This window comes from Dendropsophus ebraccatus, unplaced genomic scaffold (assembly GCF_027789765.1).
Source record: "Dendropsophus ebraccatus isolate aDenEbr1 unplaced genomic scaffold, aDenEbr1.pat pat_scaffold_1111_ctg1, whole genome shotgun sequence".
In the NCBI taxonomy this organism is placed as follows: domain Eukaryota; kingdom Metazoa; phylum Chordata; class Amphibia; order Anura; family Hylidae; genus Dendropsophus; species Dendropsophus ebraccatus.
In genome coordinates, this window is record NW_027208528.1 from 36,795 (window position 1) to 54,917 (window position 18,123).

At 44.2% G+C, this 18,123-nt stretch overlaps 1 protein-coding gene across 1 annotated transcript; it reads left to right on the forward strand.

The window, feature by feature from the left end:
- Positions 1-3,480: 3,480 nt before the first annotated feature.
- LOC138774790 (uncharacterized) lies at positions 3,481-5,107 on the forward strand (the record flags this gene model as incomplete). Its single annotated transcript, XM_069955703.1, has 2 exons — positions 3,481-3,526; positions 4,677-5,107. Coding segments are annotated over exons 1-2 (477 nt in total), but the record flags the coding sequence as incomplete, so codon positions are not given.
- Between the last annotated feature and the right edge of the window lie 13,016 nt (positions 5,108-18,123).

Genomic DNA, 18,123 nt, shown 5'->3' on the forward strand with positions numbered 1-18,123 from the left:
GTTCGGGTTCGTAAGAACCCGAACTCTCGGCAATGATTCCCGCTGTCTGCCCTCTCCGTGGGAGTTTCGGACCATCCTTACATAAAAGCTTGATTTAAACAATAGGTCCTTTTCGGATTAAACCTTCCCTTAAAGGGTCTTAAATTGAGATAAGAATGCTGAGGATAATTCATTTCCAAAGGCTTAATAAAGTGTACCTGTCATGACAGGACCTTCCGGATCAGTGGAGAGATTCTTTGCTAATCTGGAAGTTCGGGTCTCCATAGATACGGAGTTGCAATCAGACGATGATGCATTATTGTTTGACTGCTTCTCTGTATCCATGGAAACTCAACCTTACGGACTGGCAAAAAGTCTGATTGTTACATGTATACTGGGGGGCTAGGGAAAGTATAATTACCGGAGCAGTCTTCTAGCTGCCTTCACTGTCGCAGCTCAGCCAATCAGTGCCTTCAGCAGTGTCATTCCTCAGGCGCTGATTGGCTCAACAGCAATAGTGAAGACAGATGGAAGACTGGAGCCATTAGTATAATTTTCCCGCTCCCCTCCCAACCAACTAGAGCACAGTGTGACCCCCAGGGGGGTAATTTAACCCCCTCAGCGCCCGACTGTTACTTTCAGATTAACCAGTCTCCCACTGATTTCAATGGGGATCGTTACTCGAGTTATGAAAAATACTTGACTCGAGCAACGAGCATTCAAAAATATTGCTCACTCAACTCTAGTCTTAAAGTAACATAAATTTAATCTGTGCAGGATATCTATATTTTTGTTGTTATAATAATAATAATAATAATAATAATAATAATAATTATTATTATTATTATTATTATTATTATTATTATTATTATTATTATTATTATTTCTACCTTTCAATTGTCAGTGTTTGGTCTATAAAGTATTCATATATTGTGGTAAAAAATTGCAATGCTAATGATGATCCCTATGGGCCTCTAGTGCTGATTAAATGGTAAAAACGATAAATATTACAGTTTATGCATAGGAGCTGTCATTTACAAATATATCAGTTAGGCTTCTAGCTTCCAAAGGCTTCTCTGTACACATGTACAAGTTTGATATTACCTCTACTCGCATTGTCCCTTGTGTTTCTCTTTGTTAACTTGAAATAGAAATGAGAAGTGATGAGTGGAATCATTTACATTATTTTGCTCCCTGCTAATAAAACTGAAATTCAGCTTTATGCCTTCTAAATCTTGTGGGTCTTTGAAAAGCCCCTCTGTCTGTGAAAGCCCTCTGACACACACTAGGGACCACTGCAGAATTGTTATCTCTCCATAAATTTAATAAGCAACCAAGAATATATAGAAATGTCACTGCTACTTATAAGGAAACAAAGTCCTATTTTCCAATGAAAAGACATGGACAAAGGGTCAAAACACTTAAATATGCCATGTCACTAAATATTTCATACTTTGTCGATTTATGCAAAACTGTTATTGCAAAGCAAAACATATCGTGGGCTACACTAATACTAATATAAAATGCTTCAAAGAAGAAAACCGTGAGGCACTCACCGTTCCGTGTCCTCTATTGATCTTCGGCATAAAACAAACAGTCCAGGCAACCACGCGGATGCCATTCACCTCACCAAAGTGTGACAGCTGTTTTGCATGTGTTCACATGCTTCTACAGACAAAGCCCACACTTGCACATACCAGGTAAATACCTGAGTCTGACTTGCAAAGGGGGCGTTACAAACTTATCTAAAAGCACGATAGAATAATTACTATCCTATGCAATGCAACACTATGGGGGACATGTATCAAGCGACAAAAGCGTATTTTATAGTGGTAAGTGCCTATTTGCAAATAATTTTATTCGCAAATGGCCATGGCAAATAAATAATAATAATAATAATAATAATGGCAAATAAAATATTCCCTAATTGGCACTTTACACCTGATACGCGGGGCGGGGAGAGGGTGTGGAGGGGGTGGGGAGGGGGGCGCGGACATTTTTTTGGCAGAAATATAGTCAGGAAACCTACTCAATGTCAGTAACTTACCTGACCGCGCTCCAGCGTCGTCTGGCCCGGCTGGAGTACAGCGCCGCCCTCCTCAGCAGGGCCGGGTGACGTCACGGAGACCCGACGGCGTCCCTAGTAACCAGGGGAGCCGCGGGTCTCGCGTCAGTGAGCGTCGCCCGGCCAAGCAGCTGAGTGCTGTTGGACTCAGGCTGAGTGACGGATCTCTCTGCCACTCAGCCTGCAGTGCACCAGCTGCTATGTGTCTGGATTCAGGAGGCCGGACCAATCAGCCTTTGGTCCGGGCTCCTGATCCAGTATAAAGTGTTGTCAGTACCAGCCTCTAATCGCTGGCTATTAGTTGTCTCTGATCCCAGCTCCCCAGTCCCTTGTATTCTGCCCTATCCTTCCTCTATTGTCTTGCCTGGATTCTGACCTTTTGCCTGTCCCCTGACTCTCCGTTTGGTTCCGATTTTGTACTGCGTTGCTCGTTTGGTTTCTGACTCGGCTAGTTTACTCCCCGCATTGTGTTTGTCTGTCTGTCTGCGTTTTATGTTTTGCACGTATACAGCATAGGGATTGTCTTCGTGGTTGTCCGCGACCGCCTAGGGTCGACCGAGGCAAGTAGGCAGGTGACAGTGGGTGGGGTCAGATTCAGGGCCCACTGTCGAGTGTCTTGTCTTCACCTGCCATTCCTGACAGAATAGCCAGCCAGTACGGTTTCGTGACGTGCACCAGGATTTCTATTATGGATCCTATGAAAGCATTAGTGGAACAAATGCAGAACCTAAACACAGTGGTACAGAGTCTTGCTGAACGGGTTCAGGAGCAGGAGGCTGCTCCCCGACAAGTTACCATGACCACCCCTTCTCCCCCTGAACCACCTGTACAACTCCCTGAAAAATTTAAGGGGGATAGAAAGAATTTTCGGACCTTCAGAGAGGGGTGCCGATTGTTCTTTCGACTACGTCCCCGCTCCTCAGGGGACGAGTCTCAAAGAGTGGGGATTATCATGTCACTGTTGCAGGGTCCACCACAGGAGTGGGCATTCTCTCTCCCTCCCAATGCCATAGAGTTAACCTCTGTTGATTATTTCTTTTCAGCTTTGGGATTATTGTATGACGACCCTGACAGGACTGCTGTAGCCGAGCGACAATTGACGTCCTTAAAACAAGGAAAAAGGCCAGTTGAGGACTACTGCGCAGAGTTCCGCCAGTGGTGTATCCCATGCGGTTGGAACGACTCTGCTCTACGCTATCAGTTTCGGGTGGGCCTATCTGAGCAGCTAAAGGACTTGTTGGTAGCTTATCCTCCCCCTGAAACGTTAGAAGAGACCATGACGTTAGCCATCAGGGTGGATCGTCGTATGCGGGACAGACGTAGGGAGAAAGGAACCGCTGAACTCTGTAAAACCCCTACCTCTTTTCTGTCTCCTTCTAAACCTCCTCCTTCCCTGTTACCACCACCGAAGGAACCCATGCAGATCGGTGCTACCGATGCGAGAACTAGACGAGCCCATCGTATGCAACATAACCTTTGTCTGTACTGTGGCAAAGCTGGACACCGTGTTCGGGAGTGTACCTCCAAGCCTGGATCATCGCCGGAAAACTCCAGCGCCTGAGTGACTATCGAGGGGGTCACTCAGGCGCACAGGTACCACTCGATAAGAATAAGTTAATGGTCCCCATCTCACTATGTTTGGGTGAGAAATGTATTTCGGGGTTTGCCCATGTTGATTCAGGTACATCAGCTAATTTTATTAATTCCGGGTTTTGGTCCAGTCTGGGGGTATGTCCGCTTCAGCTTAAATGCCTGCTGAGTATTACTGGGGCGGACTTTACCCCATTGGCTCAAGGTAGAGTGAAATATATCACTCCTCCTCTGGAAGTGAAAGTGGGGTCGATCCATTCGGAGTGTCTTGATTTTTTGGTTATGGACAATTTGTCTTCCAATGTTATTTTAGGTTTGCCCTGGTTGACCCAGCATAATCCTGTTTTTGATTGGGCAAGCAGAGAACTCGTTCAATGGGGGCCAGAGTGTGCTGCTCACTGTCTTTCTTTAAATTTAACAGGATGTTCTGCATTAGAAGGGGAGATCCCCGAGTTTCTGTCTGATTTTCTTGATGTTTTTGATGAAAAATCGGTGGACGAACTACCCCCTCATCGTCCATACGATTGTGCTATTGATTTAGTTCCTGAATCTAAATACCCGAAAGGGCGAATCTTTAATTTGTCTAGACCAGAGAGGGAAGCTATGCGGGATTATGTTAAGGAAAGCTTGCATAAGGGTCACATCCGTCCCTCCTGTTCTCCCCTTGGGGCCGGATTTTTCTTTGTAGGTAAAAAAGATGGTGGATTACGCCCCTGTATTGATTATCGGGAGCTAAATAAAATCACCATTAAAAATCAACACCCGCTTCCTTTGATTCCTGATTTGTTTGATCAGATTGTAGGGGCCCGGTGGTTTTCTAAGATCGACCTCCGGGGGGCCTATAATTTGATTCGAATAAAGGAGGGTGACGAGTGGAAAACTGCATTCAATACCCCCGAGGGACACTTTGAATACCTAGTCATGCCCTTCGGGTTGTGTAATGCACCCGCAGTTTTCCAACGCTTTGTCAATGATGTGTTTCGTGAGTACCTGGGTCGTTTTGTAGTGGTGTACTTGGACGATATCTTGATTTTCTCTCCAGATTGGTCTTCACATGTCAACCATGTCCGCAGGGTTATGGAACTTCTAAGACAAAATCAGTTATTTGCCAAGTTGTCGAAGTGCCAGTTTGGTGTTCAGGAGGTCTCTTTTCTGGGATATAAGATCACCCTTATTTCTTTTGGTATGGATCCCCTTAAAGTGGCAGCCATTGAAAAGTGGGAGCGCCCAAGGAATCTGAAAGCTCTTCAGAGATTTCTGGGTTTCGCCAATCACTACAGAAAATTTATTAAGGGGTTCTCAGTGATTGCTAAACCCTTAACTGATCTTACCAGAAGGGGAGCTGATGTGGATAACTGGACTCCTGAAGCCATTCTGGCCTTCGACAAACTCAAAACATGTTTTTCTGCAGCTCCGGTGTTGGTTCAACCTGACTTTGAACTGCCTTTTATTGTCGAGGTAGATGCATCAGAGGTGGGTGTAGGGGCTGTCCTGTCACAAGGTCCAGAAACACTCACTAATCTCAGACCCATAGCCTACTTCTCTAGAAAATTCTCCAAAACCGAATGCAACTATGATATAGGCAATAGAGAACTCCTTGCCATTAAGTGGGCATTTGATGAGTCGAGACATTTTTTAGAGGGGGCTAAACACAAAATTAAGGTTTTAACCGATCATAAAAACCTTGTTTATTTAGATAAAGCCAAGTGCCTTACTCCACGGCAAGCCAGATGGGCATTATTTTTTACACGGTTTAATTTTGAAATCACCTTCAGGCCGGGTTCCAAAAATGTAAGAGCTGATGCTTTGTCTCGTAGTTTCAATATTAACGAAGTCCCCGTAAAAGAATCCGAAACTATCTTATCTCCTGGGGTGGTGGTGGCTATACTGCAGCCCGATCTGGCTGCTCAGGTGGTTCAGTCTCAGTCTATGGCGCCTAGAAACACCCCGGAAAACAAACTATTTGTTCCCCCAAATCTTCGGTTGAAAGTGTTGGAAGAAACACATTGTTCAGTACTGGCAGGTCATCCAGGTATTGCTGGTACCAAATATCTACTGTCTCGCCATTATTGGTGGCCATCCTGGGCTACAGATACTAAGCTGTTTGTAGAAGCTTGTGAGATTTGCGCCAGGTCCAAGGTTCCTCGCAGGTTACCGGAGGGACTTCTTCAACCCCTGCCTCTGCCTGCTAGACCTTGGACCCACATCTCCATGGATTTCATAACTGATTTACCACCCTCTAAGGGTAAAACGGTGATTTGGGTGGTTGTTGACAGATTCTCGAAGATGTGTCATTTAATTCTTCTCAACAAGCTTCCCAATGCGCATATCTTAGCCTCTCTTTTTATCAGTCATATCTTACGTTTGCATGGGGTACCAGAGAATATTGTTTTTGACAGGGGAGTACAGTTTATATCTAGATTCTGGAGAGAGTTTTGTGGTCGCCTAGGTATATCTTTGTCATTTTCTTCAGCCTTTCATCCACAATCCAATGGACAAACGGAGAGGGTAAATCAGTCACTGGAGCAATTCTTAAGATGTTTTGTTGCAGGTTCACAGGAGAAATGGAGAGAATACTTACCATTGGCTGAATTTGCCCTAAACAATCATGAAAGTCAGTCTCTTAAAATGTCGCCGTTCTTTTGTAATTTTGGGTTTAATCCTCGTTGTTCTTCTGTACATGCGTCCGAATCCATTAATCCATCCGCCGAAAGAATCTACAGAAAACTGTGCACAGTTTGGGCCCAGGCTCTGCAGAACCTGGTTAAAGCCCAAGAAAATTGTAAAAACAATCTAATAAAAGACGCATATCTGGCCCTGAGTACAGGGTAGGTGACAAGGTGTGGCTCTCTACTAGAAATTTGAAATTAAAGACACCATCTGGTAAACTGTCTCCTAAATACTTTGGTCCTTATCCTATAGTAGAGATCATAAATCCAGTATCATTTAAGTTGCTGTTGCCTAGGAGTCTAAGAATTCACAATGTTTTTCATAAGTCTCTGTTGAAAAAATATGTTAATCCTGTGTTACCGTCTGCTCCTCCCGCTCCGTTGGTTATTCAGGGTGAACTAGAATATGAGGTAGAGAGAATTCTGGATTCTCGTCGGGTTCAGAATTCTTTGCAATATTTAGTTCATTGGAAAGGATTTGGGCCAGAGGAGCGCACTTGGGTAGCTAGTAGGGATATGCATGCGTCACGTCTAGTTAGACAATTTCATCTGCATAATCCATCTAAGCCTGGTCCCTTAGGTAGAGGTCCGGAGGCCCCTCCTGAAGGGGGGGGTAATGTCAGTAACTTACCTGACCGCGCTCCAGCGTCGTCTGGCCCGGCTGGAGCGCAGCGCCGCCCTCCTCGGCAGGGCCGGGTGACGTCACGGAGACCCGACGGCGTCCCTAGTAACCAGGGGAGCCGCGGGTCTCGCGTCAGTGAGCGTCGCCCGGCCAAGCAGCTGAGTGCTGTTGGACTCAGGCTGAGTGACGGATCTCTCTGCCACTCAGCCTGCAGTGCACCAGCTGCTATGTGTCTGGATTCAGGAGGCTGGACCAATCAGCCTTTGGTCCGGGCTCCTGATCCAGTATAAAGTGTTGTCAGTACCAGCCTCTAGTCGCTGGCTATTAGTTGTCTCTGATCCCAGCTCCCCAGTCCCTTGTATTCTGCCCTATCCTTCCTCTATTGTCTTGCCTGGATTCTGACCTTTTGCCTGTCCCCTGACTCTCCGTTTGGTTCCGATTTTGTACTGCGTTGCTCGTTTGGTTTCTGACTCGGCTAGTTTACTCCCCGCATTGTGTTTGTCTGTCTGTCTGCGTTTTATGTTTTGCACGTATACAGCATAGGGATTGTCTTCGTGGTTGTCCGCGACCGCCTAGGGTCGACCAAGGCAAGTAGGCAGGTGACAGTGGGTGGGGTCAGATTCAGGGCCCACTGTCGAGTGTCTTGTCTTCACCTGCCATTCCTGACACTCAAGTTCTCAGTGCCTCTCGGTTTTCTTCTTTGAAGTGTATATATTAACTGGTCCCTATGGAGAGCAGCACCCCTTAGTGTCCAAACTGAATTACTGATTTTACTCCTCGTGTGAACACAGCCTGTGACGAGTTGGGCAGTGCTGGTTACTGTGTCTAACTACATGAATTGATACTAAAATTAAATGCATTGCCCTTAAATACCCTAAAAATATGTGTCTTTTTAAAGAGCATTAAAAAAAGAACATTACATCAACCAATCAATCCGAACAACTTACTACAACAAATCTGCATGTAGCCAAAGATGACCATGTCACACTATAATGTTGTTAGCTTAGGTAAGTGGATGGCATTGCACTGCAACCCACAAGTGGCCCTGACCACAACATGACAATTCAAGCAGCACGGTGGCTCAGTGGGGGCAGTACAGTGGCTCAGTGGTCAGCATTGTTGATTTAAGACACTGAGGTCCTGGGTTAAAACCTACCAAGGTAAACATCTGATAGCAGTCCTCCAGGAACTCCAATTTCCTTCAACATTTCAAAAACATACTGGGGTAATTAGGAGATTTTGACTCACCAGAAGTATATACAGAACATCTTTGAATTGCCAATAAATAAGAGGTACAATGTAACAAAAAAACACTAAAAAAACTAACAAAATTGTGTTAATTTGTTTTGACATATGGCAGGCCTTAAAAAGGAAGAAGGGACATTTTGCATACTTAGCTCAGATTGTGCTTTTGGGCACAACCACACTTGAGCACCATGAGCATATTTAGTGCATTTTGGCCCTTTCCAGCTTTATAATAGTAGCCTGCTACTGCCCTTTTTTATGCTCTGGGACTACTGCTCCTCTGCTCTTCCCAGCACCCCTGTGGTGATGGTTACTGGGGTAATATTGTGGGTGTTACTGTTAGCCATTTTACAGGCTAACAATAATCCCCAGCTTAGTAATGGATGTTGTCTATTAGGTGGCTTCCAGTATTGTTTGCATTGAAATATTGAAAAACATCTCCACACCCCTCATAGACAATTTTATTTTAATAAAATTAAAATCCTTCTGTCATCGACACAGTGCATCGAATCCAACATAGTCTTCAGGATGTCGATATCTGAAAAGCAAAAAAGAGAGACACAAAAAAGGCAGGAGCAGAATACTTACCATTTTGACAGGTGCTCTGATTCTATACAGTATGCATCATCTGTAGAGATAGCTGCTTGCCAGTTGTGTAGCTTCCATAGAGGCAGGGAAGGCGGTTGCTATGGGGCCCTTGGAGGGAGGGGGCCCTGCACAGGGAAGATAAGAGCCTCCTGTGTCCTTTTGCTTAACCCCTTATGTACTGCAGTGTGTAAGTGACCCAGTGTTCTTTTACATGCTGCAACACAAAAAAGGGTTAACAATTAGCTCTCTGCTTCACTACTCTGATAACCTCTGACCTCTGTTCTCTGAGCACCTGCAGAGGTCAGGGGTTATCAGTGCAGGAGTAGTGAAGGAGAGAGCTAATTGTCTTCTGTATTAATCTTTTTTTTTTGTGTTGCAGCATGTAAGAGAACACTGGGTCACTTACACACTGCAGTAAATAAGGGGTTAAGCAAAAGGTAGTCTGCTCCTGCACCTATGTATATAACCATGAGGCTTCTAATAGGCTGCACCCTGCTGCTTACTGTCTGGCCCCCAGGAGGTGGGGATTAGGGATGAGCGAACCGAACCGCTACGAACCAGATTCATTACGAACTTTGCAAAAAGTTTGATACGAATCTGGTTAACCCTTAGAGGACCCGGTCAATTTAAATTTTTGCATTTTCGTTTTTTCCTCCTCATGCTTAAAAGGCCATAGCACTTGCATTTTTTCACCTAGAAACCCACATGAGCCCTTATTTTTTTTTCGTCACTGCAAAACCAGAAAAAAATTCAAAGTGTGGTGAAATTGAAAAAAAAACAAAAAAAAACGCATTTCTTTTATTTGGGTTTTTTATGCCGCTCACCCTAGGGTAAAACTGACTTATTATATATGTTCCTCAAGTCGTTATGGTTACAACAATATGTAACATGTATAACTTTTATTGTATCTGATGGCTTGTAAAAAAATTCAAACCATTGTTAACAAATATATGTTCCTTAAAATCGCTCTATTCCCAGGCTTATAGCGCTTTTATCCTTTGGTCTATGGGGCTGTGTGAGGTGTAATTTTTTGTGTCATAATGTGATCTTTCTATCAGTACCTTGATTGCACAAAAGCGACTTTTTGATCGCTTTTAATTACAATTTTTTTTTGATTTAATGCGACCAAAAATGTGCAATTTTGCACTTTGGGATTTTTTTACACTTACGCTGTTTACCGTGCAAAATCAGGAATATGATGATTTAATAGTTTGGGCGATTACCCACGCGGCGATACCAAACATGTTTATTCTTTTACTATTATTTATAACATGGGAAAAGGGGGGTGATTCAAACTTTTATTAGGGGGAGGGGGCTTTTTATTAATAACAACACTTTTCTTTTTACTTTTCCCCCTGGGGAACTTCTACTATAAGCATGGAAGCAATCGAGTGGAACCATTGAACCAGCTCCTGTCCCGTGACTGAGAGTACACGCCACACGTTGCTGCTCTGCTGGGTGCCATCAACCCCGTTTGGTCGCAACCAAAAAAGTTTTTAAAAAGTTTGTTTCTCATAAGCTGTTATAGGTGAACTATCCTATAGCAGCAAAACTTATTGAAGCCCTCCATAGAGTGTGACGCTAAGTCAGCGCCCCACAAAACCTGGCCTGGGTGCAATTAAGTGCTGCCTTCTCCTGCTCCTCAACTTGTCTGTTCTCAACAATACTGGCCTGGGAGCAATCAAGTGCTGCCTCCTCCTGCTTCTCAACTTGTCGCTTCTCAACAATGCTTGCCTGGGTCCAATCAAGTGCTGCCTCATCCTCCTCCTCAAGTTGTCTCTTCTCAACAATACTGGCCTGGGTGTAATCAAGTGCTGCCTCATCCTCCTCCTCCTCAACTTGTCTCTTCTCAACTATACTGGCCTGGGTGCAATCAAGTGTTGCTGCCTCCTCCTCCTCAACTTGTCTCTTCTCAACAATACTGGCCTGGGTGCAATCCAGTGCTGCCTCCTCCTCCTCACCTTGTCTCTTCTTTACAATTCTGGCCTGGGTGCAATCAAGTGCTACCTCCTCCTGCTCCTCAACTTGTCTCTTCTCAACAATACTGGCCTGGGTGCAATCAAGTGCTGCCGCCGCCGCCTCCTCCTCCGATTTTTTTTTTCCACAATTTTTGCACTTTTATTCACTATATTTTATTATTATTATTTTTTCTTTTTTAATTCACTTTTTTTTTCACTATTTTTCCACTTTGATTTTTTCCACTTTTTTCATTGTAATAGCACCTGCAACTTAATGAAACTATACTTTATCAGACTCCCACTATTGTAGCTGCAATTATTCAGCCTTAATAGCGAAGTTCCTTTTAGGTTCGGTTCGCGCGTATCCGAACTTCACGAAAGTTTGCCGAATCGAGCCAAACCGAATTTTTCAAAATTTTGCTCAACCCTAGTGGGGATGCATATCATCCTCACTTAACTCTCCGGGGGCCAGAGTGTTCTCCTTTTGCTGTGCTGAGCACTCTTCTTCTGACCCGGCAAGGAAATATTGTCCTAGCCCATTAGGAGTCAAAGATACAGAGGTGAATACTAGAAATGGCTCTATCCATGTGTTCCCAGACTCCCTAGGGCTGCATGCAACTGGTATTCAAATGCTGAATGATCGGACTCATGTTTGAGTTGCACTCATCTGTAGTGAATACCGTAAGAGATCTTTTTTAGCTTAGATTTGCATCAAGTCTACACTCTACAACTGTAGCCATCCTACCATATAATTTGCCACAACAAAACAATATTAGTTCAGCAAATTGTTCACTATATATAGTTTATTCACCTTATTCTGAGCCCTATAGCTTTTTTTTTATCCATGGAGCTATGTGAGGTTCTATTTTGTGTTTTCATCTGTAGATTTACTGTATACCATCTGTATACCATCTGTAGATTTAATGCATACATGAGACTTTTTGGTAATTTTTTAATTCATGATCCCACTTCCAAAACATATCGGGGGGAAAGATCCTCTCCAGCAGCCACAGCTCTGGGAGTCGGGTCGTGAAATCACCGTTTTATCCAGGAAGTGAAGCCTTGATGCAGTAGTAAGTGAAGGGAAAAAGCTCTTTATAAGCATTTCCCGTAATAAGTGTATATTGGGGATTTGTATAACTTTTGGGGGGGCAATACAATACTTTAATAAAACATTTCGCCAGACTTCTCCTTTAACCCCTTAGTGACCGCCATGCTGCCTTTTCACGGCGGCCACTAATGGGCTTTATTCCGATGCGTACGCCTTTTAACGGCGGGCGCATCGGAATAAATTACCGCCCGGCGGCGGCTGCAGGACGGGGGATCAGCGGTCAGTGTGACCGCTGACACCCTCCTGTAACTGCCCGGAGCGGAGGATTCTCCGCTCCGGGCAGTTTAACCCGTTAAATGCCGCTGTCAAACCATGACAGCGGCATCTAACGGGTCCCGGTGGATCCCGGACGGCGCCGTGGTTCACTTACATGATCGCGATGTCCCGCGGCGCCGTCCGGGGTCCCGATGTCTCCATGGTGATTCCGGGGTCCTAATGAAGGTCCCCGGGGTCACCATGGAGATGCCTGATGCTGACAGGGGTGGCCGCGGCTATTGCCTGTCAGCATGAGGCATGATACAATACATTGCAGTACATCAGGTACTGCAATGTATTGTATCAGTGATCTAAGTATTTTACACTAGTGTACAGTAATGTACACTAGTGTAAAAGTAAAAAAAAGTGAAAAAAAGTGGGCACCAAACACAACACAGCCCCCCCCCCAGCCCCCCCCAATAATAAAGATGCATTACATTCCCCATACACTATAAAACATTACATAAAAGTGATCAAAAACACAAATCCTATACATATTTGGTATCGTTACGTCCGTAACAACCCAATCTATAAAACTATATCAATAATTATATCGCACGACACACGCTGTAAAAAAAAAATAAAAAAAAACAGTACTAGAATAGCTGTATTTTATCAATCCACTTTAGAAAATACGTCATAAAAGAGATCAAAAAGTCATATACATATAAAACTTGGTATCAATAGAAACTACAGATCTTCCCGCAAAAAATAAGCCCAAAACCAGCTCTGTCGCGCAAAAGATGAGAACGCTATGGATCTTGCAATGCAGGGACAGTTTTTGTGGGTTTTGGCTAGGAAGATAGTTTCTATTGCGCCAAAGCGGTAATAGTTAAAAAAAACTATACAAATGTGGTATCGCCGTAACCGTAGCGACCCAGAGACTACATGTATTATGTTATTAGTGACCGCCGATACGGATTTTTACGGCGATCACTAATGGGGTCTATTCTGCTGCCATCAGCTCTTTATGGCGATGGTGCAGAATAGTGCAGCGGCGCCGGTAATGGCCGCTAGCCCCCTCCTCTCAGCTACCGGAGGTAGCTGAGGGGTTGGGGGAGAGTGTGGGGTCAGTCCCGGCCAGTCCCCTCACCGGTGATCGCCGTTATTATCAGTATAAAGGCGGCTACCGGTAACGGGCATTGCCAGCGCAGCTGAACGCTTTCATCTCTTCTCACCGTGAATCCACAGTGAGAGGAGATGAAAACATGTCCCCCCATCCCCAGAATTAACCCTAGTGACCTGGCCACTGACCCTCCCTCCCAGGGCGGCCATCTGATCCAAGATGGCCGCCGTCATCACTGTGAACAGACTGTTCACAGTGATGGATTCCTAAAAATGATCCAAGCTTCATTCTCTCCACCACCGGAGGTGACGGAGAGCATGGGGCAATGATCGGTGACCACCCGGTGTGGTCCTAGTACAAGTGATCAGCGGTATATACTATATACCACTGATCGCTTGTTCCAATGGTGCCGGCACTTTTTTACGCCTGTCACCAAAGTCAAGTGCCCTGGATTACCCGTAACCACCCTGGATTACTTGTAACCACCCCAGATTACCTGTAACCACCCCAAATTACCCATCACCACCCCAGATTACCCGTAACCACCCAGATTACCTGTAACCACCCCAGATTGCCCGTAACCACCCCAGATTGCCCGTAACCACCCTAGATTGCCTGTAACCTCCTCAGATTGTCTGTAACCTCCCAGATTGTCCGTATCCACCCCAGACAGCCCATAACCATCCCAGACAGCCCATAACCATCCCAGACAGCCCATAACCATCCCAGACAGCCCATAACCACCCCAGACAGCCCATAACCACCCCAGACTGCCTGTCACCACCCCAGAATGCCCGTAATCTCCCAGATTGCCCGTAATCTCCCCAGATTGCCCGTATCCCCCCCATAGCCCATAACCATTCCAGACAGCCCGTTAACCACCCCAGATTGCCACAGACTGCCTGTAACTACCCCAAATTGCCTGTAAACCACCACAGATTGCTCGCAACCACCCCAGATTTCCCGTCACCACCCCAGATTTTCCGTCACCACCCCAGATTGCCCGTTGCATCCCCAGATAGTCAGTGAACACCCCCAGATTGCCCGTCACCTCCCCAGATAGCCAGTAACCACCCCTAGATAGCCAGTAAACACCCCAAGATTGCCCATAACCACCCCATACAACCAGTAACCACCCCAAATTGCCTGTGACCACCCCCAGATTACCTGTGACCACCCCAGATTGACGTAACCACCCAGATTGACCGTAACCACCCCAGATTGACCGTAACCACCCAGATTGGCACAGACTGCTCGTAACCACCCCAGATGCCCATAACCCCAACAGATTGCCTGCTGCCACCTCAGATAGCCAGTAAACACCCTGAGATTGTCTATTACCACCCCAGATAACCAGTAAACACCCACATATTGCCTGTAACTAAAATGACACTCCTTCTCTTCTGAGCCCTGCTGTGTGCCCAAACAGTGGTTTATGCCCACATATGGGGTACCATTGTACTCAGGAGAACCTGCGTTACAAGTTTTGGGGTGCTTTTTCTCCCTTGTTCCTAGTGAAATTGAGAAATTTCTAACTAAACAAACATGTTATTGAAAAAATTCAATTTTTTTCATTTTTACGGTCTAGTTTTGAATACTTTCCTCCAATACCTGTGGGGTCAAAATGGTCACCACACCCCAAGATAAATTCCTTGAGGGGTGTACTTTCCAAAATGGGGTGATTTTGGGGGGGAGGGTTCTATTCTGTAGACATTACAGGGGCACTGCAAACGCACCTGGCGCTCAGAAACTTCTTCAGGAAAATCATGCACTGAAAATGCTTGGCGCTCCCTCCCTACTGAGCCCTGCTGTGTGCCCACACAGTGGTTTATGCCCACATATGGGGTACCGTTGTACTCAGGAGAACCTGCCTTACATATATTGGGGTGAAGTTTTTCTCCCCTGTTTCTCGTGAAATTGAGAAATTTCAAACTAAACAAACATGTTATGGAAAAATTCTATTTTTTCATTTTTACTGTCTTCTTTTGAATACTTTCCTCTAATACCTGTGGGGTCAAAATGGTCACCACACCCCAAGATGTATTCTTTGATGGGTGTACTTTCCAAAATGGGGTGACTTTTGGGGGGGGTTCTATTCTGCTGACACTACAGGGGCTCTGCAAACGCACCTGGCGCTCAGAAATTTCTTCAGCAATATCTGAACTGGAAATGCTAATTGGCGCTCCTTCCCTTCTGAGCCCCGCTGTGTGCCCACACAGTGGTTTATGCCCACATATGGGGTATCGTTCTACTCAGGAGTACCTGCCTTACATATATTGGGTGAGTTTTCTCCCCTGTTCCTCGTGAAATGAGAAATTTCAAACTAAACAAACATATTATTGGAAAAATTCAATTTTTTCATTTTTTACTGTCTTCTTTTGAATACTTTCCTCTAATACCTGTGGGGTCAAAATGGTCACCACACCCCAAGATGTATTCTTTGATGGGTGTACTTTCCAAAATGGGGTGACTTTTGGGGGGGTTCTATTCTGCTGACACTACAGGGGCTCTGCAAAACGCACCTGGCGCTCAGAAATTTCTTCAGCAAAATCTGAACTGGAAATGCTAATTGGCGCTCCTTCCCTTCTGAGCCCCGCTGTGTGCCCACACAGGGTTTATGCCCACATATGGGGTATCGTTCTACTCAGGAGTACCTGCCTTACATATATTTGGGGTGAGTTTTCTCCCCTGTTCCTCGTGAAATTGAGAAATTTCAAACTAAACAACATATTATTGGAAAAATTCTATTTTTTCATTTTTACTGTCTTCTTTTGAATACTTTCCTCTAATACCTGTGGGGTCAAAATGGTCACCACACCCCAAGATGTATCTTTGATGGGTTGTACTTTCCAAAATGGGGTGACTTTTGGGGGGGTTCTATTCTGCTGACACTACAGGGGCTCTGCAAACGCACCTGGCGCTCAGAAAATTTCTTCAGCAAAATCTGAACTGGAAATGCTAATAGGTGCTCCCTTCCTTCTGAGGCCTGCTGTGTGCCCATACAGTGGTTTACGCCCACATATGGGGTACCGTTCTACTCAGGAGAACCTGCATTACAAAATTTGGGGTGCATTTTCTCTCATGTTTATTATGAAAATGAGATACTTTAATCTTAACAAATATATTATTGGAAAATTTCTATTTTCCATTTTTTTCCGGCCTAATTGTGAATACTTTCCTCCAGCCCCTGTAGGGTTAAATGCTCATTATACCCTAGATTAATTCTTTAAGGTGTCTAGTTTCCAAAATGGGGTTACTTATGGGGGTTTCCAGTATACAAGCCTCCTAAATCAACTTAAAAAAGAACTGGTCCCTAAAAAAAATCAGTTTTGGAAATTTCATGAAAATTTGATAATTTGCTGATACATTTCTAAGCCCCGTAACACCCTAAAAAAGTGAAATATGTTTACGAAAATGAAGCCAGAATAAAGAGGACATATTGATAATGTGACTTACTAACTAATTTTTGTCATGTGCCTTTTTTTTTTAGAAGCAAAGAATTTCAAAGTTCGTAAAGTGCAAAATTTTCAAATTTTTCATTATATTTTGATGTTTTCACAAAAAACACACAAGACAGTGACCAAATTTTTGCCACTAACATAAAGTACCATATGTTACGAAAAAAACAATCTCAGAATCGCTAGCATACGTTAAAGCATCACTGAGCTATAAGCGCATAAAGTGAGACAGGTCAGATTTTGAAAAATGAGCCTGGTCATTAAGGCCCAAACAGGCTTGGTCCCTAAGGGGTTAAGGAGAGTTTAGGTTTTTAGTGTTTGTATATAACAAGTGAACAAAGCTTTATAAAATAAAAATAAATAAAAAAGAAATGTATAAAATAAATTAAACAACCTTTACTTTATCAAACCAGAAAACTCCTGAAATAGCAAGGGTTTGTTGAATGGCTTCTGGATTATCTTAAAGTGTTGGAGGAAATGAATGAGGGAGTACACAGTTGTGTATTATGCTCCTAAAAGGCCATTAGGCTACATTGCCTATAACAGGAAATAGATCCAGTTTTAGGCTATGTTCACACTGCGTATGAGTCCGGCCGCATTTCGTACGCCGCCGTACATGTGCGGCTGAAACTACGGGCGTGGGAAAAATCGACATGCGGGCCCGGATGCGTACGAACCGCAAACATACGCCCGTAGTACAGTTATGCTTCCCTAGCTTGTTTCGAAGCGATCTGAAACAGGTCATTTACTTAGAAATCTTCGCCCAGCCCAATAAAACTCACAGAACCTTTTGGATCGAAAAATCAAGTTCAATTTGGCTGAAATAAGTACTCCGTACGGGACCGCATGGAAATCCACGGCCGTGAGTTTCAACATTTCCGTCCTCAAACAATGGTCTTGTTCATTTTTCATGGCGCAGTATACGATCCGGCCGTAAGCTCATACGTAGTGTGCATTGTGCGGGCGTATATCGTATACTTTCAAGCGAACGCATCAACCTCAAAAACTACGTGCGTATATTCGCGGTTCGCACTATGGCCGGAATCATATGCAGTGTGAACATAGCCTTAATAAATTATTTGCAATGGGAAAGATGAAACCTTCCAATCTCACATCACATATGTTAAATATACAATCTATACTGACATCAATCTTTTCTTTAAAATATTTCTCTATGAATTTGAAAACATAGCTTATCAAATGAAACACAAAGAGAGCTGTAATCCAATTTATTGCACAATGATACGGCACATACATGCAACTTACAATGAATGCGGCTTCTGTGCCCTTATCTTAAACCACTATTATCAAAACAAATGACATATTTTCTTCAATGAGATATCATTGCCATTACGATCTGTCACAGCTCTTACATACAGAGAATTCTCTGCCTTCTGCTTTGCAGCTAGCTATGACCTTCTCATTTTTTCTGAAGGATGCTAAAGCTATTTGCCTTAGTGTCTGCATCTCCCATTACACTTAATAATATCCTTGTGATGGCTTGGGGAGAGGGATCC